We start from the raw sequence: 27,504 nt of genomic DNA on the forward strand, positions 1-27,504 counted from the left end.
TCGAGTAGCTCAAGAGGGAATCAGAAAGCCATCTTAACTCTTCTTTTTTTCTATTTTTAATAGCTAGTTTTCTCCTAAATTCTGCTTTTGGTTTTGTGTTTTTTTGCTTTAAAACATCTCATTATGTCAGGATATCACTGCTTATCTCTTGTACCATGATTTCTGCTTTCATTATTTAATTCTCGAAATTACTGCAAGAGCTTTCAAATTGGCCTCCCACCTTGCCTCTCTTCATATCTTCTAACCAACCAACATGTAACCCCATATAGTCATATTATATATTGAAAGAAAATCACTATCAAGAAATACCACTTTCATCATGATATCCTATTTAAGAAGCTCTAGTGCCTTTCTAGGAGCCCCGGGAGTGCAGTGGCTAAAGCACTTGGCTGCTAACCCAAAGGTTGGTGGTTCTAACTCATCAGCCACTCTGCCTGCAGAAGAAAGATGTGGCAGTCTGCTACTGTAAAGATTTACAGCCTTGGAAACCCCATGGGGGAAGTTCTACGCTATCCTGTAGGGTCGCTATGAGTCGGAATTGACCCCAGGGCAATGGGTTTGTTTTTTTGTTTGTTTGTTTTTAGTGCCTTTCTAGAGTCTCTGTGTGATGCAAATGGTTAATGCTCTCTGCTGCTAACTGAAAGGTTGGAGGTTTGAGGCCACCCAGAGACAGCTTGGAAGAAAGGCCTGGCAATCTACTTCTGAAAAATCAGCCTTTGAAAGCCCTGTGCAGCACAGTTCTACTCTGACACATGTGGAGTTGCCATGAGTTGGCATTAACTCAACAATAACTGGCTTTTTAGTGCCTTTCTATTGCCTTTCTGTCCAATATAGACTCCTCTGGATATCAGAACTACATGTTCTGGATCTTCCCTGCTTATTCAGCCTTCAGACTACTCCCCACCACACTGTTGTCTAGCAGCATTGCTGGGGTGTGTTTTTCTTTTGTTAGAAATTAGAGAAGATTCTAAGATAGCTGCACAATAAAATAACAAAACAAAGCAAAACAAACCCAAACGCGTTGCTGCCAAGTCACATCCACTGATGGCGACCCCGTGTATTATAGAGTAGAACTGTTCCATAGGGTTTCCTTGGCTACGATACTTACGGAAGCAGTTTATCAGGCCTTTCTTTTGTGAAGCTGCTGTGTGGGTTCAAATCACCAGGCTTTAGATTAGCAGTGAATCACAAATCACTTTGGCCACCCAGGGACCAGCCTGCACAATAAAGTCACTTTATTCAAGTTCACTTTTGCTTGTTGTCTTGAGAGCTTTGGAGTTTCAGATAAAATGACAACAATTTTAAGAAATTTGTTTCATATGTGACTATCATATGTCATATGGATCATGCATAAAAACTTGGAACTTTTGGTCCAATGTTTGTACCTTTGTTTCCAGTTAAGCATCTCTTCTGTTTGCTCTCTACTCATTTACTACAACCAAATTATTTTCTTAGTTATGCCTGAGTACCTTCCTCCTCCACTCCCTCCTTCTCATCCTTCTATTCTTCTCATTTTCCTCTTCCCATTTTCCAGAATGTTCTAATTCCTGTGTGTTACCACTCCAAATCCCTTCCATTGTGCTGGTCTCTGAACAAATCTCATCTCCTCTTGAAACTTCAGTCCCTTGTGTAAATGACTATCAGGCAGTTGTAGTGGGAAAAACATAGGATTTAGAGGTTAGGAGAGATCCAAGTCCATGTTCCAGGTCTCTCATTTACTAGGTATAGAACTTGGATAGATTAATCTTTCTCTGGTTTTATTTTCTCTGTGAGAATGGTCAGTAACACAGACCTCACAGAATGCATGAGGTAAGCCCCTGGTGGTCCCTGCTCTCCAGTGTATCATGTTTATAGTTAACCTACCCAATGGGGCAGTGGTTAAGAGCTCAGCTGCTAACTGAAAGGCCAGGGGTTCAAACCCACCTGTGGCTTCACAGGAGAAAGATGTGGCAGTCTGCTTCCCTAAAGATTTACACCCTTGGCCTTGGAAACCCTATGGGGAAATTCTACTCTGTCCTATGGGGTCACTATGAGTCAGAATTGACAGCAATGGGTGGTTTTTTGCTGTTGTTATTTTTACCCAGTTTAGTACACAAGTGATTGTGCATTGTAACCGAATATTGATCTTGGAATCTAAAACAAGATAAGCAAAGCTGAAATGTTTTCTAAGATTATGGACAATAAATATAGGTGAGAAAATGGATACTATGGAGTAAAAAAAAACTGAGGTGCTTAACCCGAGAAAGCAAGAAAAAGGGAAGACAGCAAAGTCACACATGAGTCAAAGTCTAATAGAAACAGAGAATAAGATCCCCAAGGGGTTACTGAGCAAGCACCACACACAATAAAGGGAAACCACATAATATGTGGAGCAGTTCCCACCTTAATGATCAGTGGTGCCCATGAATTTTTTTTAAGGCTTCCTGAATGTTTCAGCCTGATCTGAGAACAAGTAGTAGGGTAATAAGCTCTAGGAGGCTGTATTAGTTTCCTAGGGCTATGATAACAAAGTGCTACAAACTGGGTGGCTTATAAGAACAGCTATTTATTGTCTCACAGTTCTGAAGTCTAGTAGTCCAAATTCAGGGTGTCAGTAGGGTCATGTTCTCTCCAGAGGCTCTAGGGGAAGATCCTTTCTTGTCTCTCCCAGCTTCTGGTAGCCCCAGGCACTGCTTGACTTGCATTCACATGGTATTCTTCCTTCTGTCTCTGCTTCTTTTTGTAAGGATACCACTCACAGAATTATGACCCACTCTATTCCAATATGACCTCATATTACCTGATAACATCTTCAAAGATCCTATTTCCAAACAAGATCACATTTATAGGTACTAGAGGTTAGAACGTCAACATAGGTTTTTGGGGACAATTCAATCTATAACAAAGGCTCTGGAACAGAGGATGATGATAATTGTTAAATACGCAGATTTTTCTAGGATTATGACACTCAGATTCAGGTAGAATGGGTTGAAGATGGAAAGAAACTGAAAAAGGAGCGAACAATTTGGATTTGAAGTCACGATAAGAAATACATGTGGGTTATGGAAGGGTTAAGAATTTGCTTAAGTGAAGAATAGGAGGGTGGCATCAGACAAATTAGATATAGAGTTTCAGATCTTAGCAGCTTCAAGTTTTTAAATGACACCATAATTGTAGGTGAGTAAAGTAGAATGAGCTTGAAAATAAATTTTCAGCAAGCTGAGCGTCTGTGACTTAGCAAATTGGAGGAATGATCAATGTAAATACTCAAGCCATGTAGGCTTTTTATTATGGCATCTGGAATGTTCTGTCATTATCGCTGATTTTTTTTGAAATTTCTCTTTTTTCAAGATCTAATTTCTCCTTCTGATTTTCAATCTTTCTTACACTTCTATAAATTCATTACAATACTTTTAAAAGTCTCAAATAGAACCAAAGATATTTTGTACCTTTAAAACACCTTGCAGTTTCTATTTTTTAGGGGAGATAGGATATTTAAATGTTAAAGAAAAAAGTGGGCATTTACAAATAATAATTTACTTTCTCTTCATCTATGAAAATAAAATGTTTTAGCAGCTGATCAAAATGTATCTTTTTAAAGCTTCAGGTAGGTTTCACTTCCATGTCATTAATACAAGGAAGATGAAAATTCTCGATATTCATATCCTTATGCATAACTCAAGCGTCCAGTTAACTCCTTTTTTTGACATGGTTGTACTGACAAGTGTGATTCTGAGAGAGAGATTGTCAGCATTAGCAGAGGTCCTATCTAATAGTGAGTTACAATGAGCAGTGGCATTTGTAAGTAAGGGAGAAAGAAGTAAAAGCCCAGATTCTCAGTGGGGCTGATGGTGACAACTTAAAGGTTTGAAAGTCAGAAAAATGATCAGACCTCTTTGAAGAGCTCATGCTGACTTGATGTCACTTCCATTCTTATCCCTGATGCTTGAATGGCTATAGTCTCTCCACTCTGCCTTGTCTCTTTTTCAAAATAGATTGTCTGGATACGTTCACTTCCTTTTACAAAAATCCTCACCTAAGTGTTCTGTTCATTCTTTGCCCTAGCTTCTTGGGATCGACTTTATCCTATACTCTGAGAAGGAATAGCTGAACATCCAGCCTAGAAAAAACGATGCACTTGACTAAGAAAAACTTTGTTTTGGGTGTAATATTTGCTTCAGGCATGAAGATCTTTCAGTGTTATTTCTCTAGTCTTCAAATAAGTATCCAAGTCATTAAATGGAAGAAAAAGACATACTTCTAAACAAATCTTAAATTGTGGCAAGGGAGTGCCATAGGATGCCTAATGTTCAATAAACAGCCAGTATATTTTTAGCCAGTAAATATATTGACTAAATATATAAATCAGTGACTTTATCTAACATTCTATAATGTTTTCATGGACATTTCATGATTTCAAATCAATTTTGTTTTTGGTATGTTAATTAATTTGGTTTATATTTTAATGCCAACTTGTAAAAAAAATCATTTTTAAAGAAATTATGTAAATTGGACTACTCTCAGTAAATTATTTAATATCATACCTGAATTAAATGGGAACTGCTGGTTTATTTTCTACTTGAAGAAACGTATCAATCATTTAAGCCTCAATAATAGTGTTTTAAACTTTCTTAGGGAAATGCCATCCTGTTGTAGTATTTAGAATATTATTATAACAAATCAGTCTTTCTTTTTCTTTTTATTCTTTTTAATGATTTGGGGAGGAAGAGAATTACGTGGGGCTGGAAGGTAGTGTAGTGTTAAAAAAAAAAAGCAGATGTCATATTTCCTGCATTTGTCTTTCAGATGGAAACCCCCTGAGCTGGTGGGTTGGAAGAAACAATGAAATGCAAACTTACTGGGGAGGCTCTTTGCCTGAACCTAAAAAATGTACTTGCGGATTGGAGGGGAACTGCATTGATTCTCAGTATTACTGCAACTGTGATGCTGACCGGAATGAATGGTGATTTCCTTATGATTTCCTTATACAAGATAAAGTTTTTATTTTTTTATTAATAAACTCAAAATATGTATACCAAAAACCAAACCAAACCCAGTGCCATCAAGTCGATTCCGACTCAGCGACCCTATAGGACAGAGTAGAACTGCCTCATAGAGTTCCCAAGGAACTCTATGGCGGATTCGAACTGCTGACCCTTTGGTTAGTAGCCGTAGCACTTAACCACTACGCCACCAGGATTTCCCAAAATATGTATAGTGAGGCAGATATTGGATAAGTTAGTGCAATGAAGAGATTAGATGAAATGTGGTACAGTTATCTGAATCCTAAATATGAATGTCTTTTTTACTTGAGTTTGGTGTAATGGTCTTGAGGTCATGTGCATTTTCATTTTCTAATATGATGAAATACGAACAACTGTTACATGTTTCCTGTTCATTGAAAGTCAGTTATCATTCACTTTAAAGTTAAATGTAATTAGGCATTCTATTATTCACAAAATATATTTACATTCAGTAATTACAAAGCCCTTGTCTTCAATAAGTTGTCTATTAAATGTTTAAACATGTAAACTTGGAATTTCCCACAATTAGTTTAACATGTAGCTCTTTTTTTTTTTTTTAATGACAAACTGTGCCATAAAGAACTAACGTTCTATGGATCATATTTTTAAAAAGGCAATCTCTAACATTTTAGGGATTTGAAAATTGAGCTTAAAATCGTCTTCTAAGTAGAAAAGAAGCCTTTTATATATAATCTCCTTTATCTGAAAGGTAAAAAAATATTAATTGTAATCGAGACTAGAGTTGGAAAGTGTTTTGTTATTTGTAAAGTGAAAATGTTTTTAAATTTTCAAGCTCATATTTCCATATACAATGTGCATATTTCACATCACTGAACAACTAGACCTGCACAGAAAAATACTGTTTTAAATGTTGAGTCAATCTAGTTATAAATATGATTGTTTTGGTTACAGAATATATAGAATTCTTGTGATCAGTCCACTGCTAATTCAGCTCCAAATCTGAAATGCATAATATTCCATTTATTTACTTGGCAAGCATTGAGACTATGGTATATTAAAAAAAAAAAAAAAGATTCTTTTAGAATACCCTGGTAGGAGGCATCAGTATAATCACTATGGAGCTGTGATTGTACTTTTATTGCATGTTTGGCATGAAGAATATTGTATCTCTTACTTAAACTCTAATTTTCCAAAATTCTAATCCATATTTAAGACACTTTTTCTCATTAACATCACATAAAAGTGCCTACAGAGTAATACTGTATTTTAAAATACGAATGAAATGTTAATAGCAGCGCTTAACAGAAAAAGCAAAAATCCTGACATAACCACTAATGATTCTTCAGTACTTCCATAACATATTACTAATTAAAAATTGCTTTTAAAAATAAGATTTGAAACTTCTCATATTAAATTCTGCTTATCGTAGAGTAACTTGCATTGAACTAACCCTCCCACAGGTAACATTTATAACCCAAGAAAATTATTTATAAATACAACTATTTGAGGTAAGTGGAGAGCAACTTAAAGCAGGCAGAAGCTGCCAGAGGTGGGGCCCTTAGACCCTTGAAAGAAGAGAACTGCAGTGGGGAAGACATTTGTTTGTATGGCTTTTCTCTGAGAGTACTCATCAAATGACATACTGTGTGGTGGCTAGAATTCAAAGAGAATACTAGATTTTGAACTTTCTTTTTTGGCTTGAGATATCGGAGAGCAGAGTTTGGTGCTGCTAGACTGACTGGAGATTGAGGGGTAAGTCCTAGAAATGAGAGAGTCACTATGGGGGGAGGGCAGAGGCCAATATATACACTCCCTTCAGATCCTCGTCTGACCTCTGCCCCATAGAAAGGTATATCTGGAAAAATGATAAAAAGCTATTCAGAGATTTCAGCTGCTTCTATCATAGGGTTTGGTTGTTTTGGTTTTCTATCATAGGGGAATCGGAATTTGGACTTTGAGTCCTACTAGTTTAGATGGGGAGCCCTGGTGGTACAATGGTTGAGTGCTCAGCTGCTAACCAAAAGGCTGGTGGTTTGAACCCAACAGCTGCTCCACAGGAGAAAAGACCTGGTGATATGCTCCCATAAAGATTTATAGCCTAAGAAATCTTATGGAGCCGTTCTATTCTATCCTATAGGGTCTGTATGAGTAGGATTTGACTTGAAGTTACACAACATCAACAACAATTTAGATGGTCTTTGTAAACCTCCCCCCCTACACAGTTTGCATAGAAACTCCAGAATATCCACCCATTTACAGCAAAGACTTATGTCCCCAAACTGAGGGATATAAATGGAAACTAAGAGCCTGTTATGGATGAAATTGTGTCCCCCTAAAATACGTGTCAATTTGGCTAAGCCATTCCCAGTATTATGTGGTTGTCTTCCATTTTGTGATCTAATATAATTTTCCTATATATTGTAAATCCTAATCTCTGCCTGTGGGTTATGAGACAAGATTAGGTAATGTTAAAGAGGACTAGGGTGGGATGCAACTCCCTTACTCAGGTCATAGCCCTCATCCAATGTAAGGGAAGTTTCCATGAGGGGTGTGGCCTGCATCAGCTTTTATGTTATAAGAGATTAAAGAATAGAGAAGTGAGCAGACAGATAGGGACCTCTTACCACCAAGAAAGAGGAGCTGGGAGCAGAGCACATCCTTTGGACCTGGGGTCCCTGTGCTGAGAAGTTCCTAGATGCAGAGGAAGACTGATGACAAGGACCTTCCCCCAGATCTGACAGAAAGAGAAAGTCTTTCCCTGGAGCTGGCACCTCGAATTTAGACTTCTATCCTCCTAAAGTGTGAGAGAATAAATTTTTTGTTGTTAAAGCTATCCACTTTTGGTATTTCTGTCACAGCAGCACTAGATAACTAAGACAGAGCCCAACATCAGTCATTATATTAAATGTAAATGGATTCACCATTCCAATTAAAAGGGAGAAGACAGCTAACTGAATTTAAAAACTACCAACTATATTCTGTCTACAGAAGACATTAAAATGTTGCCATGTTATTATCTGCTCAGATGAGCAATTTATCCTTACTCTTTTGTGTGTGCAAATTTAGCTCAGAACATATTGGTCTTGAACTACGAAAAGAATTATTGTTTATTTTATATTTATGTTAATCAGAATAATTTCACGAGTTTTGTTGCTGCTGTTTTATAGGACCAATGACACTGGATTCCTTTCTTATAAAGAACACCTGCCAGTAACTAAGATAGTGATTACAGACACAGGCCGACCGCATTCAGAAGCAGTTTATAAACTGGGACCTCTACTCTGCCGGGGAGACAGTAAGTAGTGGCAATGAGTTGTAAACACACCTGAGAAAAATGATGTTACCTAGCCATCATGTTTCTGATAATAATTAAGCAGGCTATAAAAAAAATAAAAATTTTTTTAATTAAAAAAATTTTTTTTTCTATTACGAAAATGGGTAGTAATGCTGAAATACTTTTAGTCTGTCAACAATAAAGTACCAATACAAAGCACAAAGTCCTGTGATAAATGCAGTGATAGGAAACCCTGTTAAGATTCCCAGAGATGGAAACTGCTAAACATCTCAATATGATTGACTTGTGTATGCATTGTAGCAATCCTAAATTTCTACATGCCATATAAATGCCTCTGTGCTACACAAAATTGTTAAGAATGTATGCAAGTCTCCTATTCTTGGTTCTAGAGTGAAATTAGCATATTAATAAAATCAAATGTCAGTTTAATCCAAAATATTTCAACTTTTAATCTCGAATTTCATTTTTCTTGATCTCTGTGTGTGTGTTTTTACTTTAAACCAATGAGAAATAATGTTTTATATATTCAATATTTTAATACTCTAAATCAGAGTTTTAAAACCCAAATACATTTTCTCAGAAAATATATATTTTCAGCAGGGAATGAAAGGAGCGTATGTACCCATTCATAGATTTTCTGTGAACCTCTCTGAAATTAGATAGGTTAGAGACAGATACATTAATTATTTATGCTTTTGGTTATTCCTAGAACTTAAAATAGGTATAGAAGAAATATTTGTTTGCATTAAAAGTATATCCTCAAATAAAATTTTATTCTAGGGGCTCAATCAGCAGAGGAGGGGATGATCTGACAGTACAGCAGATTTATGGAGATACGTAGCAGAAGTTGCTTAGTTTAAAAGCAAAGATGATACTGGCCTATAAAAATTTATATATTCAGTAAAACAGTCTGCCATTATACCCACCATCCCTGATCTTTATCATCTTCTACTTTCTGCTCGGCTAGTAAGACTTACACAATCACATGAAGAAGATATAAGGTATTTCCTGGGGAGACAAAATATGTGCAAGGAGATGAAGTTGTAAACTCAGGATGCATACAGGATGCGTTTTGCATGGCTGCAGAGAAGTTTTTCTGTGCTTCATGTGCACTTCTGTGATGATAACCCTTCAGAGGTCCAGGCCAGCTTCCTCAGTCTTCCCTATACCATTCGCCATAATCCCTGGGTAATCGGGCTGCCCTGACTGAGGTCACTACCAACTCTGTACCTTAGAGTTTCTTTCTCCCAAATCCTATTGCCATGAACTTAAACACACAGAACCTTTTCACTTATAGCAGTGGTTCTCGATTCAAGGCTGCCTTGTCCTCTGTGGACATTTGGCGATATCTGGAGACATTTTTGGTTGTCCTGAGTGTTAGAGGTTGGAGCAGTGCCTTTGGCAGCTAGTGCATAGAGGCCAGGGATGCTGCTTAACATCTTACAAGGCACAAGGCAGCCTTCTACAACAAGCAATTGTCTGCTCCAAGATGTCAGTTGTCCTGAGGTTGAAAAACTCTTAGTGTACTGAACTGTTATGACTATGGGGACAATAAGAATTTACAAATATTTTCAAGTACTTAACGCCCCCCCCAAAAAAGAAAATCAGTTGCCATCCAGTTGATTCTGATTTATGGCGACCTCATGTGTGTCAGAGTAGAGCTGCACTCTGTAGGGTTTTTAAGGCTGTGACCTTTCAGAAGCAGACCGTCAGGCCTTTCTTCCAAGGTTCCTCTGGGTGGGTTCGAACCACTAATCTTTTGATTAGTCGTTGAGCACTTAACTGTTTGCATTACCCAGGGACTCCTAAAAAACAATTAAACTGGATATATCTCCTTTCCCTCAGAAATTTAGAGCCAGTGTTCCTTTATCTTCTGGCATTTTATGTTGCTGTGGAGAAATTTGAGGCCAAACTGATTTTTCCACCTTTTAAGTGACTTTCTTTTTCCATCTGAACACTTGAAGGAATAATTATCCTTAAAGGCCAGGAATTTAACAAGGATGTCTCATGCTTGTGACTAACAACGATATAATCTCAGGATTGCATCTATGGTATTCATTTTCCCTGAAACTAAATGTAATGTGGTAAAATGTATATGTACATTTTATAAACCACTGAAAGAGTTGTTGAAAACATAATCTTAATTTCTGTTCTATGTTCATTACTCTGAATAAGGGAGTATTTTTTAACTCTTTGGCATTTGAAATTTTCAGTCCCTTTTATTAAATGTATATCTTCTCAGTTAATTCATTGCATTGAAATTTTATTTAATCAAAACACCCCTCAAATTTACATAGTTAGAAAATATTGTTCTACATTTCTTATGCCAAGAAATACTTGAGTCATTGAAATTAGTTTCTTTGTTTTGTCTGCATCGACCAGTACAGCTGTCTGAGAAATCACAGCTGCCCAGAATGCATTAAATAATCAAAGGTCCGTGTAGGCAATAAATAACATTGCAGAGGCTAGACTTTTAGACTGGAGAAAGATATCGACTAGTGATTTGGTTAATTTCTCTTCCATTTGACAGATTTCTCTTCCATCTGGCAGGCTACACCTAAAACATTAATAAAACAAAAAGTAAGGGTCACTTTATAAGATATTCAGATGATACAATTTTGCAAGCTCCACTATGCCTGATAATCCTCCAATATTAGGAAATTATTTTTTCTTTACTTTTTATATTTTATTTCATCTTTTTGGGTTTCCTTTCTTTAATTTTCTTGAAGTTTCTCCATCTTTTTTTTTTTTTTAATCTTCTTCTCCTCTTCCTTCTTTCTCTTCTCTGTCTCCCCTCCTTTCCTCCTTCTTTTCACTTACTTAATGAATAATTTCAGTGGGTTTATGGGATATATATAATAGAAGCAAATTGGGAGTAGTTACTCTAAGCTTTCTGATGGCTACTCTGAGAAAGGAAATGTTGTAACTTCCTTTAATGAATACTTACTGGACACCTACATTGTGATATATCCCCTGAGATAGAGCAGTAAACAAAATAGACAAAAATTCCTGTCTTCTTGGAGCTTACATTCTCTCAGGTTTGGGAGGAGGTAGGCAGTAAACAAATAAGTAAAATATATGATATGTTAGATGCTGATAAGTGGTGTGGAAAAAAATAAAGCAGACACATGAGTGGGTTGATGGTTTTGGCTATTTAAAATAAGATGGTCAGTGAAGGGTTGCTAAGAAGGTGGCATCTGAATAAAGATCTGAAGGAAATAAGAGAACAACGAATATGTGAAAGAGTATTCCAGGCAAAGGGAAAAGCTGGAGCTCCTGTGCTAAGAAATCTAGACTCAGGGGAAAACTGATGACAAGGACTTCCCCTGGAGCCAACAGAGAGAGGACAGAGAGAGAAAGCCTTCCCCTACCTAGAGCTGATGCCCTCAGTTTGGACTTCTAGTCTCCTAAACTGTGAGAGAATAAATTTCTGTTTGTTAAAGCCATCCACTTGTGGTATTTCTGTTATAGAAGCACTAGATGACTAAGACAATATCTTCGGCCATTCTTCCCCTTGCTCAGTCGCTTCAATCACTTTGGTCATTTTGCTGTTCCTGGAACAAACCAGCTGTGTGCCCATTTCTGGGTCATTACCTGACTTTTAATATCAACAGTTTTGTACAGAACAGGTGTAAGAATAAATAAGAATTATTATTTTTAGAGACGGTTTGTAAAATTCCTTGATCATAAAACAACTCTTCTGTCTTCACAAGAGCAACTTTCACTTTCTATTTACTAGACCAACCTTACTGTGCATGCATGTGTGTGTTTATGTGTTGGGGGGAACGGGGGGAGGGGTTAGTTGGGTTGTTAGTCTATGAAAATATCTTTAAACAGCTTTGCTCTCTTTTGCTACTGAACTACTCACCTGCAAACTCCAAATTGCAATTATCTCCAGCCAGCTTTCATTTTCTTCATTTTTATTTTGCTTACATTAATTCCTGTGAGATTTTCATAAACAACTGAAAACAATCATGAGAATGCCAAAAAGAATAGCTGGTGAATTATAAAAGTAATATATAGGTTATTGTGTCCTGATAGCCTAATTTATACTTAATCTTAGAATTTCTATTAAAAATATAAATTCTACCTTGATTTTTAAATGATTCTTAAATGTTCAGAAAGATGCATTTGGCTAGTGAAATGTTCTTCACCTCAGCATTTTAATTTTATGAGTTAGTTTTTTGTTTGTTTTTTAACCTTTAAGAGAGGGATGTATTTTGATCTAGGGCTAGGCAAAGAGTTCGTATACATCAAAAGCATGACTCATATAAAGGAAAACTGATAAATTGAATTTTATCAAAATTAAAAACTTTTACTCCAAGAAAGACCCTGTTTAGATGATGAAAAGGCATACTACTGATAGGGAGAAAGTATTTGCTAACCGCATAGTCAACAAAGGATTAGTATCTAGAATACATGAAGACTTCTCATAAGTAAATAGCACAAAAAGCAAACAATACGATTAGAATTTGGGCAAAAGACATGAAAAGACATTTCACCAAAGAGGCTGTAGCCTGTGAAAAGGTGTTTAATAACAATGAGACATCACTACACACATGTCAGAATGGCTAAAAAAAAAATAGTGACAACACCAAATGCTGTCAAGAATGCAGGGAAACTGGATCGCTCATTCGTTGCTGATGGAATATAAAATAGTAAAGAGACTCTGGAAAATAGTTTGACAGTGTCTTAAAAAAAAAAAGGTGCAACTATCATATAACCCAGCAACTGTATTCTTGGACATTTATCCCAGAGAAATGAAAACTGATGTTCATATAAAAACTTGTACATGAATATTCATAGCAGCTTTATTTGCAATGATCAAAAACTAGAAACAGCCCAGATGCCCTTCAACAAGTAAATGGTTAAACAAAGTGTAGTATATCCATACCAGGAGACGATACCCAGCAAAAAACAAATAAGTATTGATAACCTGCAACAACCTGGATGAATTGCCAGGGAATAATGCTGAGCGAAGGAAAAAAAAAAAATTCTAGTCTTAAAAGGCAACATACTATATCTCTCCACTTGTATAACATTCTTGAAATGATGAAACTGTAGAACTGGAGATCGTATTAGTGGTTGTCAGGGGTTTGTGAGGGAGTGGGTGTGAGGAAAGTGGGCGTGGCTGTTAAAGGGCAACATGAGGATTCCTTGTAGTGATGGGTATGGTCTGTATCCTGACTGTACCAGGGCCAGCATCCTGGCTGTGATATTGTACTATAGTTTTGTAAGATGTTGCCATCGGGAGAAACTGAGTAAACGGTCCACAGGATTTCTCTGTGCTGTTCCTTACAACTGTATCTACCATTATCTCGAAGTGAAAATTGTAATTAAAAGAAATTTGTTTTCCAGCTTATTTTCTTTATGATTCTTAAATGTTCAGAAAGATGTATTTGATGAGTAAATTATTCCTTGCCCTGGCATTTTAATATTTTACTTTATTTACTTTTAAGAAAGGTAGTGTTGGCATTTTATATGCCTTTTAATATAATTAAAGACATTGTTTCAGAAAACAATGTATTTTTTTAAGTAGTCTGTGTTTTACAAGATTTATTATGATTTAGTTCGCATACCTTACACGTCACCTATTTAAAGTATACATATCAGCAGATTTTAATATATTCACAGAGTTGTGCGACTATCACCACAATCGATTTTAAAACATTTTCATTACCCCAGGAAGAACCTCCAGTCCTTGGCTGTCACAGCCAATCCCCCCGCCATCTCGCCCAAACCTAGGTAACCACTAGTGTATATTCTATTTCTCTAAATCTCTTTTTTTTAAAAAGGATAATCTATTAATGATACAAATAACAGTTTAGAAAAATATTTAAGAAATTACTCATAATCTTACCATACTAACAAGCTAATTTTCCTGAACAGATTCTTTTATATATATATGGAGTTAAATAGTAAAATTCCCTTTTCTCTGTAAATCCCTATATATATCCTGGTAGATAGATATAGATATATAATTATGTAATTCTAGAAAGGTAAAAGGTAGCATTCCCCAAAGGCCTCTTTTCAAATCCCAGTACCTTATATTCAATTTAATTGAAAATGTATATTAACTATTTAATTAGGTAGAATAATACATCATGATTTGTTTTTGTTTGTGATGATGAAAGGGGTCTTACTCTCTCCTGACTAGAATTCATACAGTAAGTGATGACATTCAGACCTGCCACTCTACAGCTTCAGGGTTTTCAAACCACCTTAGCCATGGACTTCTCCTTTGAAAGGACAAGCAGCATCCCGGCGGGTGCTGGCTTGCTGGGCACTGCTCGCTGTCTCCTGGAGCCTCCTTTCCCTGAGGCAGCCCAGACTCACCCTGTATGCTTCTGAGCAGTCTGTAAGGGCTGAGCTGTTATTTGCCCTTAACGTTATTGCATCATGGACATATTGGCCTTTGTTTCCTTATAATCATTATGCATTAGTGGCAATCTCTTAATCCAATAAAATGTCCTTTCTTCATTTTCTGCTTATTGTGAATCTGTAAAATAAGGTTTGCTAAACTAGACAAAATAGATACTATTATATTTGTGAGAGTGTTTAGGCTACCTATGGTAATAAACTGTTTTCATTACTTTAAAAGCATTCATTATACCGATAGCAGCAATTCAAAGAATTGTTCCTCTGTTTAAACCAGTTCCCTAAAGCTTTCTATATGATGCTCTATTGGCTTAGTTATAATACAAAAATGAAACAAATGAAATGTTATGCCTTATAATAATGTTATCTAATATTAGGCCTGTAAGTAAGTTCTGAATGCTCCTTTTTAACCAGATCAAAATGAGTAAGATTTAATAATATTCTATATTTTAAAGTTATAGCGGTATTTTAATTTCCGTGTATAACATTTCAATAGAAAGGGCATCTAATTTTTTCTAAAAATAAACCAGGAAAGAACTTTTAAAAACACAAATGTGTTGTTATTCCTGACTAGATATTTTGCATTTTCTTGCATTCTTTCCTAGAGATCAAAACTTCTAAGTGTAGAAATAGCTATAATAGAAAGTAAGGAATAGGTTTGACATATTCAGGTAATACACAGTTTGATTTGACTCTAGAGAAAAAAGAAACTCAAAGATTCTCAGCTGTGTAAATTCACCACTAAGGTTGTCCACGTAGGCACTGAGAATTGACTCTTGATTCAGTTCCCCAAGAAAAAATGAGAGAGATATAAGCAGCATTTGGTTTGTTTGGTCCAGAATTTATAGGAAATAAATTAAGATCTAAGGAACGTGTAGAAGCAGAATCAAGTCTGTGGTTTTTAACTCCAGCGAGGTATCTGTTCTCTGCTGGCGTAATGAACTGTTGTTTTGAAATTGCTGTTTTCTACCTTCAGAGGATAAATATATCTTTCTTCCAGGAAGGTAATTTAGATAGAATTTCATCCCGTGGTGTGAGTGCACGTGGGGGCAGTTGCTTAGAACCGAGGGTGTGTGTTTATATTGGATGTGTCGAGAACTTGCTGGCAGCAGTGGGAATGCATAGCTCATTTCTCTGATAATGTCCCTCATCTACCATGCTTATCTAGCCAGATTTCACTCCTGTCACTTCAGGCCACTGCATTGGTCTTTTCTTCCTCACACATACTGCTATGTAGGCCCCCAGAATTTTTTCAAAAGGAAAGTTGCAGATGTCTGAAATTGAAAAAAAAAAAAAAATGAATGGGGGAGTGAAGACAAGAATTTGAATTGGGACAGTAATTATAATTCACTTTATATTCCATCCAAAAAAAAAAACAAGTTCAGATCTCTTAATTTACGGCCCATCCTTTTAAACATCGTTTGCCTTTTTTGGAGCATTTTAAAACTTTTCGAGAATGTTTTTCTCAAAAACTTTATGAACGCCATAAAATTGCATAGAATAAATAAATGTGATGAAAATGTTATTTTTTAAATTTCATTGTTTTAAGAAAGTAAGAGATGATTTTGAATGGAGAGAGTCTTTTTATGAGACCATCAGCACAGCACAGAATAAGTAGTCTCTTGGTCTTAATTAGATGAGATTACTTTGAATATCACTTTCAGTTTGGAAAATCACAAGGCCCACTAATGAAAACAGTTAGCTAAGCAGTGTGACTCTGTGATGTGTTTGTGTTACAAGTGTCAGAACAGAAAATACTTTGAGCTTCTTTCGGGATTTTTTAATTCAAAATTAGGAAGGTATTAAAATTTTCAAGTTACAGAAAAAAATTAAGACTATTAATATTTGACAGATCCATATTATCAGATCACTTTGGGAGAAGATGGTACTTAGGCTGAGGATGTTTTCTTATGGTCCCTTTCTTATATAAAATATAAAACCAGACCATTTCCACAGCTGTCATTACTGTTCTATATTAGGAGAAAGAACAGGATTCCAATACTTGTAAAATTGTCACACACATGCTCATGTCATGTCTCAAAAAAAAAAAAACAAAAAAACCCAAACCCGTTGCCCTCAAGTCAGTTCCAACTCATAGCGACCCAGCAGGGTTTCCAAGGCTGTAATCTTTACCGAAGCAGACTGCCACATCCTTCTCCCTCAGAGCGGCTGATGGTTTCAAACTACTGACCTTTCACTTAGCTGGTGAGCACTTAACCACTGCACCACCAGGGCTCCTCATGTCATACCTACTACATAGTTAAGGGAAAAAAGAAAAAAAGTATGTTTATATATATTAACAATGCTTATAATAGTAAAATGCTAAATATGGCAAACGTAATTATGTCATTAATTTTATTTCATTATTTCCTTTTTCACTTTTTTCAAAAAAAAAAAACAGGGTCATTTTGGAATTCCGCTTCCTTCAATACTGAGGCTTCATACCTTCATTTTCCTACTTTCCACGGAGAACTTAGTGCTGATGTGTCTTTCTTTTTTAAGACAACAGCTTCATCTGGAGTATTTTTAGAGAACCTGGGGATTACCGATTTTATACGGATAGAGCTCCGCTGTAAGTCTCCTTTTCCAGAGAAGTCTATGGGACTCTATCATTTAGTAGTAAACCCTTTTTTTTTTTTTTTTTTTTAAAGTGCTTGTGTTTCTATTTTGTCAACTGAATCTTCTCATTGTGTCCTGTTTTAAAAATTCTGTGGTTTTAAATTAGTCATTTTATAAGAAAATATGATATTTAACATAGTAATCTGTAAAAATTATTGGTATTCTCTAGAACCACTTTAAAAGGGGTTTAAATTCACCTAGTTAAAATTTAAAAAAAAAACTAAATTTTTAGTTTATTACCAAATTACTTAATTAAAAAGCAACCAGTCATATCATTTTGACACACCGTATTTTTACGCAAATAATGCGTCCCTTCTATGTTTGTTTGCCAAATGCTCTCCCCCTGCAAAGTATTTTCTTAAGTATGCTATGCTAATTTTTTTACAGCAACATGTAAAAAAAAAAATTGGCATAGCAGAATATATGAGAATACTTTATGGGGGAATGGTGTGGTTGGCAAACATAGAAAAAAAAACATAGACGGCATGCATTATTTGCATAAAAATACAGTAGTCGTAAACCAAACCAAACCCATTGCCGTCAAGTCACTTCCTACTCATAACTTCATTTCAAATGTTTTAAAATTATATATGCTTTGAGTAACTGTAAACAAATTATTTTTACAGAAAAATTTAGATGCTATTTAGTTTTCTTGCCCTGGCTGTATATGTGTAATATTTTTCAATGTTGATATTAGTTGCTGTCAAGTAAAACTTTACTATTTAATGATATGAAAAAATGAAACCAGAGGATGAATTTGTTAAACTGTATTTTTCCCCGAAGAAAAATTTATCGTGCCCTCTCATCCCACGTCAGATGTTACCAATGTCATTAGTTCCTTCCATAAAATTCAAAATATTGTCTTTATATTTAGTGATTTTTATGCTATGATGCTATTGCTAAGCATTAAAGACTCAGTTCACCACCATATGAACTAACTTGAACCTCCTTCACATCTAATGTTTCCAGCTCCGGCAGAGGTGACCTTTTCGTTTGACGTGGGGAATGGCCCTTTGGAAATCTCGGTGCAGTCACCCACTCACTTCAGCGATAACCAGTGGCACCACGTTAAAGTCGAAAGGAACGTTAAAGAGGCATCTATTCAAGTGGATCAGCTCTCGCAAAAGACACAGCCTGCCCCTGTTGATGGGCATGCCCTCTTACAGCTCAACAGCCAGCTTTTTGTGGGTGAGCTCCGCTGTTAGGCAGTTTGTTGTTTCTTGTGTGGTGTACGTGCAGTGGTGGGCCAAAAGAAGGTAATAGCAACTATAAAACATAATAATAGCAGCAACAACAAACCACTATTTATTGAGATCGCCATGAGCCAGAATCACCTTGAAGGCAACAGGGTTGGCTTTTGGCTTTATTTACTAAGAACCTACGTTGCAGGTATTTGTTTCATTTCCTCATCACCAACCTGTGAATTAGGTATTATTTTTCTAATTCTATGCAATAACTGAGGTTCAAGGGGCCGAAGTGACTTGCCTCAGAAATCCATCTAGGATATTGGATATTGGAAATGTTTATCTGTGTTTCCCATGAAGTTGGAGACCCATCCTTGAATAGCCCGTTTCCTGGTTTCTCTCATTTTGTCTATTTTTCTGATAGTCCCTGATCACCTACCCCACGTTCATATCCAGTGTTGCTCCTATACTTCCATTCATCTGGCATTTGCATTCTTGAGAGTGGTAGCCTTCAGGGTTTGTGTATTTTATTTTACATCATTGCTAGTTACTTTACAGAACTCATAGACCATGGAGGTCAAGGAATTATCTTTTACTTGATCATTTCTCATACATTTTAATGTAAATAAGGATATAACACACTGTAAAGAAGAATAAATGAAAAATTATTAGAAATTATATCTCAAGATTTTTAGAGTTGTATGTTAGAACAAAATTAATCAGATCCCCATTACACTTTCTATTGCTTGAAACTGTTGTCTTTTTAGCTCTCTCCCACTCCAAAGGATGAAACTTATTTGTGACATATTTTACTGAGGCACATTTAGGATTTCTCAAGAATTTATGTACTCATTCTTTCTATCAAGTATTCTTTCTTTCACCCAATAAGTATTTAATGAACGGTTTCTGCAAGTAGGGCCTGTACTCTTTTGGCCCCTTGATGGACTTATTTAAGGATATGGGAATAGCAAAGAATACATGAAAAAAATATATAACTTTTCTTTTAATAATGTGCTGGAAGCTCACAGTCAGGAAATTGACGTAGACATTTTTTGAATTACAAAAATCGAGAGATGGCCACAACGAAAGATATGGCAATTTAAAATCTGTCAGTAACTTAGAAATAGCCTTACTATTCTTGGAAATTGGGAGGGCTGAAACAGTTCTCAAATATTTCAGTGAAATCTGCTGCCGTTTGCCTGTAGGTGACCTTTATCCTTCATACAAATTTCACCTTCATAGAAATGGAGCCACTCTGTGTCTGACGAGAATCTTGGCATTAATTTGATTTCAGGTAGTCATAAGGCATAGAGGTACTACTCTGAAACCACAAACTGTGTTAGAAAAGACTTGAGTCTTATGCCATCAATTATGTGGTATATTTTTAATAAGGATTGAAGAAATTTCATTATTATTGAAGCAATTGTTTAGGCCTTTGACATTACCGTATGTGTTCAGATTCAAGGATGCAGGTATTTGCTGGAAGTCTTTAAAACTGAAATCTTTATTACGTGTAAGTCAAATTCACTGAAAAGTAAAAAGAAAGGCAGAAAGAAAAAGCTCTGAAAAAGTGTTTTACTTGCTACTAATAAAAATCTGTTTGTAAAATTCCCTCCAGGTAAACGAGTAAATTGACATGCTTTAATGGAGATTAAGAGAAGGATTCCCTTAAAAAAGGGTTTGCAGCCTTGGGTAGAAGCAGATCATTGGCTGTCAAGAGGCCATCCAAGATGCTTCTTTATAGGTTTTTGGGTTCCTGGCAACATTTCCTATTTTTTAATTTTACTTGAAGGTAGCTTTTTCTTGTTGTTTTCCTTTTCAAACGCGCACAATAACTACCACTTGTATTTGGACGTGAGGGCAAATGAATGAGATCAGTGTGATTGCAAAGAGTAATTCTATGGTATTCAGCATAACTTACTTTATTCTTTTAGTAATGTTTTAAATCCAGAGACTGATAATAATGTGTTAAATTACATGGAAACAGGATTTTTATAAACGTAGGACAAAACTGAAAGCCTAAGTCAGTCTTAGTCTAAGGTAGATTACATAAATCTTCCAGCATTTAGTGGCTTTTACCAAAAATACACCTTCTTATTTGCAGAAGAGTTTAGCAGAAAAAATAAAAAACTATTGTGGAACATTTCAAATCCCAAATAAAATTGTTTTTTTGTACTAGAAATATGAAATATTAGCCATTTTAATAACGTGGAAATAGGTTTGTTTGAGATACTATCCTTGACACCTTTACCTACAAATAAAAGATTATGGATACTTGACTATATGTTAATATATTCTCCATCTCATTGTGCTGCCATAGGCAGGCCTATGCCAATAGTCTTTTATTGACATTAAAATTTTGTACTTTCTCGGTAGTGATTACTGCAATGAGATAATATGAAAAACTCCAAAGTATTTTCTGCATTGCTTGCTTCACTCTCTCCAATAAAGACCAATCAGAAAGTGTGTTCACATCTCAGAGTTAAGCTCCAAGACAAGACTAATGCTTTAATTTCTAAGCAAAATCATTAAAAAGAAATAGAAACCACTGGAAAAAAAAATGACTCAGCTGGCAATAGTTATTTATGACAGTTAAATTGGAATATGGAAATGATAGCCTCAGAATTCAACTTGTGTTAGTCCACACCGAAGAATAATGAAATAAAAGGCTTTTAAAAATTCCTGCAGTTCCAAATATCAGAACAATTATCTTCAACTAATCTAAACTGCAGGGTGCCATTCGTTGTGCCATCCAAAGTGAATAAGGAGTAAGATAATGAGCAAATACTCTTTCATGCGTAAGTGCCAAAGGTTAATGTTAATATAATATGATAGTAGGATTAGAAACAATGAGCAACAATGCAGTGAACACCCCTACCCAATAATCCCTATCACTGTGTTGCCTTTCTTGATAGCAGTGATGATTCATCTGTCTGTAGACCATCTTTCTCCATTCTTGTTTTTAATTGTTGCACTGGGTCTTTACCAACTTTTTCACATTCTTTGACTTTCTCCTTTTTTGTAATTCATGACATCATTTTGTTAAATATTCTTAATCAGAGGTTCTATTTATGACTTTGAAAAATAAATTGTGTGATGTGATGCTAAATGTTGTATTAAATATGTCCTTGACCTTGGCACTGAAAATTCAATGTCCCAAGGCCACTGCTGTCATAGGCCCACAAACATTCCCCAACCACAGAAATGATGGAGAGAAAAGAATCAATCATTTCTAAAGCTGGAATGTGACAGTGGTCATTTTCTATTTTGGTTTGTAAATTCAGCATTTTTCCTAGAACCTTCTCAAATTAGCTTTGAATTTATTTTCACTCAACCAGCTCTGCAATTTTTGTTTCCAGTCTAAATCCTTTTACTGACAGGTTTTTAAATTGGGCATTTCAGTGCTTTGTGAGTAGAACCTGAAGGAGAAGTAAGGACTCCTGACACAGAGTCAGGAGTCGTTTGCATTGAATGAGATCAAATCTACAAATATTTATGAAGCATCTAAAGTGGACCCTTTTCTAAACACCATACACAAAGGTTAATGTTCAACCCTAAGCATATTGAAGCTCTGAGGCAGTGGTTCTCAACCATATTGAAGCTCTGAGGCCGTGGTTCTCAACTTTACCTGCATGTTGGGATCACCTGAGAACCTTTTGGCACCTCATGCTACAAGAGTGTGTTTATTTACTGCAGATGGGCATCTGGGAGTTCCAAGGTTTTGGTTATTAGAAATATATCCTTTCATCAGTCTTGGTGAACATATATTTGCATTCCTATTGGGTATATACTCAAGAATGGAATTACTGGGTTATAGGACATGGGTATGTTAAACATTAGGAGATACTGTCAAATTCCTATTGATTATTTGGATATCCACCTTCATAAAGAGGCTGTTCACACCTGTTGTACATTTTCTGTAAGGTTCCCTTCTTTTTAAAAAAATTAATTTCTAAGTATTTCTTATATATTTGGGAGAGCCCTTGTCAGATAAATTTACTGCATGTTTTCTACCTCTCTGTGGATTGTCTTTTCTTATTATTAATGATGTCTTTTGATGAACAGAAGTTCTTAGATTTAATATACTCCAGAATTTTTTTTCTTTCAGCCTGTTATTGATATGCTAAAATATAGTCATGGGAAGAAGAAAAGAATATCAAAGAGCCTTATGTTTCAGTAATTTTTATTTCCATCTCATTTTCTTGTGTAGTAAATGTGTTCCCCCGTTATCAAAGACTAGTACAGTAAAGGTCACATTTCTCTTTAATGCAGTCATATCATTTATTTCAACTATGTTCTTCTGCTCACCTTGAGGTGTTTTTTCATGATTATCCTAAGAAGCTCCTTGTGGATTTTTCCAGCTCTAGTGGGTAAACCTTAGTGGCTATTGACTGAAGTCAGAACTCAGATGGGGTTTCTTGAGGCTAAAGAGTACAATTAATGCCACCAATAGGTTATTTCTTTAAAATAGGCCTCAGCTTGGTCAAGCCAGAGAGCTTCATTGGCAGTGGACATCCGAGAAGTCATTCAGATTCACTCTTCCCTGCTGCTGCAGCCACTGGGACATGTTTTCACCATGAGCTTGGTTCAGAGAACATTGACTGAATTTTCTGTCTGTGTCACTGTTGCTCACTTCTGGTGCCTCTTTCAACCATAGTAGTTCTTGAAATGAGAGAGCACAGTCTTCCTCCCCAGTCCTTCCAGTGCTTTACTCAATAAAGAATATTCCATAGCAAAATTATAGCTGTACTTCCAATGTTACAGCTGTCTATATTAATTAATACCGCTATTTCTGCAAGGCTAAATCTTCCCTGGGTGGGGCAAATGGTTAACATGCATGGCTGCCAACTTGACTGCTAAAGGTTGGAGATTTGAGTCTACCCAGAGATGCCTTGGAAGAAAGACCTGGCAGTCTACTTCTGAAAAATCAGCCATTGTAAACTCTATGGTATACAGTTCTACTCTGACACACATGGGGTCACCATGAGTCAAAGTCAACTCCACGGCAATTGGTATATATTAAATCTTACCCCAGGATGGCAGGGTATGGATGGAGCTCAAGATCCACTGTTTGATATAGAGAAGACCACTTCTTCCCTCCAGATTTTGGCCTTAGTCCTGGACCGAGCCCACATGCCCTATCATGTTATGTCCATCCTGCCCTGAGTTGATTTGTAGACAGGAGCCTAACTGCCTTTCTCTGCTACATTTTCAAGATCAAGGAGATAATCCCTATATTCTGCCAGACAAGTTTCCATAACTTCAAATTTTAAAGAGAAGCATCAGGATCTTTCTTTTTCTTTCTTTCTCTAAGGCCCCTGGATGAATTGTGCAGTTGTTCCCAATTAGTTCTCAATAATATTCAAGCACAGCACATGAATAATTTGCCATTAAAAAATTAAAATTTAATCTCAAAGATCTTCCTGCCAAAAAAGTAGTAGAAAATTGGCACAGGAAAGAGCTCCTATACTGTGACGATAGCATCTGCCCTTAGACTAACTTCCTGAGAATAACGAATGTGATAAAAGGATTGAGCCAGCAGGGAAAGGCTAACTCAGTCTCTACTCAGCACCTAGCAGTTATTTAGGTGCAATAGCCCTGTAGTGTTACGTAAGTGGAAAGACTCAGCTATATTCAGTTACACAGAAAAGTTAGGCATTTATTTCACAAGAGACTCAGTGTTTTTAAAGTCCTGGAATTCACTGTATCTGATATAATGTGGCAGGTTAATTGATAGAAAATTAATTGGAAGACAGTTCTAAACAGAACTATCCAGAATCAATTAATCAAACTGTAACTCATTTTAATTCGACATACTCTAACCCTGAAAAGACATTGAAATCTTTAATTAAGCTCTCAGGTCCAATCCTATTTACATTAGCCACATTTTACAGAATAGTTATATATCTTTAACTTGAAACCTGATGGTAAACTGGAAATCCTCAATACATATACGACACGACTCTTTGTTTGATTAGACTTTGTGTTTCCTGATAATTTTAAAATGTAATTAAAATTATTGATGAGATGAACATTAACTCCTTAAAAGTAGAGAGCTAAGAGGTATTATTTATAAAGCTGGATGTTAATTTTTTTCTTTTCACTAATACAAACTATTTAAGCATATATTTAACACACATGTCCATATATTTTTCTCATTAATAACCCCATTCTCTGACCTCCTTCTCTACCTTGTGTCTGTTTCTACCATTAGTACCACGTGGTAATCATGCGATTTTCTGGAAAAATCCATCACTAGACTGTGAGCTCTTTGAGAGCAAGATTGATTGCATAAGATTTTGTACCTTCAGAACCGAACACGGTACCCAGCAAAGAACTGCTCATTAAAGCTTGGAGAGTTGTAATGGCAGTCAAATCAAGTATGACCAGAGGTAAAGAAGAAAATGGAATGGTTTTCTTCTTTGACCATATTTTGGTTTGGTAAAGAAATACAGTGGAGAGAAAAGGGACTTCCTTGGAAAACACTAGTTGTGGTTCTAATCATACCTCTTCCTTTTATTAGATGTGTTTATCCTCAAAGGAGCCCTGGTGGCACTGTGGTTAAGCACTTGGCTGCTAACTGAAATGTTGCTAGTTTGAACCCATCAGCTGTTCCACGGGAGAAAGATGTGACATTTTGCTTTCATAAAAATTATATTCTAGGAAACCCTATGGGGAGGTTCTACTCCATGCTATAGGGTCACTGTGAGTCGAAATCAACTTGACAGCAATGGGTTTGGTTTTGGTATATCCTGATACTTCCTCAGCTGAATCATTGGGCTAGTCTCTGAACTTCCTATATCTCTAGTCCTTCATCATTCAAAACAAACAAGTAAAAACAACTTGAATCAGATGAAAATGGATATATTCAGTTGTTGGACCCCTAGTTATTTAGTGATTGTGATGTCATTTGCAGAATCAGATAACTCCCTAACCCAGAGTGATGTTGGATGTTGCAGAGTAACTAATGCATAACAAATTGTGATTTAAGGTTTGAAGTTCTATAGCACAAAGTGAATGATATACACCAAGAACACACCTCTCATCTGGACTTCACAGCCCCTGGCCCTCTTCCAGTGTGTTCCTGGGCCAAAGCTAAAACCGAGGCTGCGGGCTGCCTTACCCGGGAAAGAAAACTCCAACAAGGCTGCCAAAGGAATCTTGGCTGAACACCTAACTGAGCCCCAGCACTCTCCCATTGAGTTGAGTTTGGGAAGTGGGAGAGTAGGGAAGCTAGAAGCTGAGGTGAGTAACAGCTTTGACTTAGAAGAAAAATGAGAGGGGTCCTGAGAACCAGAAGGAGAGAAGATCAAAGGATACCTAGTAAATGTAGGAGGAAGCTGAGCAAGAAGACTGTCTTATTCTGAAATCCTGGAATGGAATCGGCTGTCCTCCCTGCTACCCTCTCATAAACTGGAATTGGAATATGCCTGGCTCTACACCTCAGTACATCTCAGATTATAAATAGAAAATCAGACTCCCAAGTTCAAGACCTTTGTGTTCTTCATTGAAGAGGCACAAATTCTTTTAACTTAAGCCATTTGAATACAGTAACTTAAATGCAGCATTTTGAATGGAGAACATTATGTCTATGAATAAATTTTAAATAGTATTAGTTTCCATGAGTCTAAAATTCTCAGGAATTCTTTTAGTTTTCTCTTCATGGTATTTAATTATCCAGAAAAATATAATTAATTTATTCAGAAATAGTCATTGAATTTTGTCCTCATTCTCAGCCTCGGGGTCCCAAACACCCCTGTGGGACATACGGTGTTTTTCTCTTCAACCCTTGAAGCACCAAACCACCATCTCCCACTCCCATGGTATAAACCAGTTTAATTAACGAATTATTATTTAACAGCTCTTATATGTCAGGCATTGTCTATGTGGTGGGGATACAGCAGTGATTGAAACAGCTCTTGCCCAATGTGTGTTCTAGTGGAGGGACACTGATGATATAAGAAGTAAATATAGTAAAATGTAAAACATGGCATACAGTGGCAAAGTCCTATTTATTTAGGGTCTTTCCAGAAAATTGGCCTTGAAATACTGTCATGGTTAAGATTGTGTGTCAACTTGACTGGGCCATAATTCTCAGTGTTTATATGTGATCACTCCCATGATGGGATCTGCTGTGAGTCTCCTGTCAGTTGAAAGGGAGTTTCCTTGGGCATGTGGCCTACATCCAAACATAAGCAGATGTTCTAGCTTTTTGCTTGCTCTGAATCCTGCAGCTGCCTCCTGTTCGTCTGACCTCTGATTCTTGGGACTTGAGCTATCAGCTTACCTGCCCATCTTGGGATTCGTTGATCTTCACAGCCTGTGAGCAAGATCTCTGCTCTCTGACCTGCCGATTTTGGGTTCACTAGTCCCTGTGGCGACATGAATCCGGAGAAACCTCTATCCTTATCCATGGACTTGGGACATTCCCACCTCTACAATCACGTCAGCTGTTTTCTTGATATAAATTTCTCTCTGTATATATTTATATGCTTTACTGGTTTTGCTTCTCTAGAGAACCCAGCCTAAGAAAAATATCAAAAACCAAAAGCTGTTTAATATCTGAGGATAAGGACAGCCTAAGAAATTAAGGGTAGATTAGGAGCTAGCTAAATGTGGTGGGAGGGGAGGGAGTGGAGGTATTCTATAGTTGCTGGTGCCATAGATCCTTCATAGTGACTGCATTTTACGGAGCAGAACTGCCCCATAGGGTTTTCTTGGCTGTAATCTGTATGGAAGCAGATCTCTAGGTCTTTCTTCCGAAGAACTGCTGGGCGTGTTTGAAACCTTAACGTTTCAATTAGCAGCTAACTGCTTAACCATTGCGCCACCAGGGCTCATGTGATGTGTTCTAGGAGGAGTGAATATGTACATATACAGCAGGTAACAATATGCTGGCAGTGAGAGATGGCATCACCTGTTCAAAGGTGAAGCTTCTTTTTACAGGTCCCAGGACCCTCTAACCACCTCCTGGTAGAGGTGCCCAGATTATTCAGAGGGAGCATGATTTTCCTACTTCAAGTTCTGAGAATTAATTTGTGGAATTCCCGGACACAAGGTTAAG

The 27,504-nt window shown here is 36.5% G+C and overlaps 1 protein-coding gene across 6 annotated transcripts in view; it reads left to right on the forward strand.

The window, feature by feature from the left end:
* Positions 1–27,504, forward strand: part of CNTNAP4 (contactin associated protein family member 4) — a 385,387-nt gene that overhangs the window by 316,152 nt on the left and 41,731 nt on the right. For all 6 annotated transcript variants that reach the window (XM_049864933.1, XM_049864936.1, XM_049864939.1 and 3 more), the window contains 4 exons: positions 4,786–4,942; positions 8,132–8,259; positions 17,039–17,209; positions 18,226–18,444. In XM_049864933.1, coding sequence (XP_049720890.1) covers positions 4,786–4,942; positions 8,132–8,259; positions 17,039–17,209; positions 18,226–18,444 — 675 coding nt within the window. The remainder of the gene's footprint in view (positions 1–4,785; positions 4,943–8,131; positions 8,260–17,038; positions 17,210–18,225; positions 18,445–27,504) is intronic.

The sequence above is a fragment of the Elephas maximus genome, chromosome 21 (assembly GCF_024166365.1).
Source record: "Elephas maximus indicus isolate mEleMax1 chromosome 21, mEleMax1 primary haplotype, whole genome shotgun sequence".
Lineage (NCBI taxonomy): Eukaryota > Metazoa > Chordata > Mammalia > Proboscidea > Elephantidae > Elephas > Elephas maximus.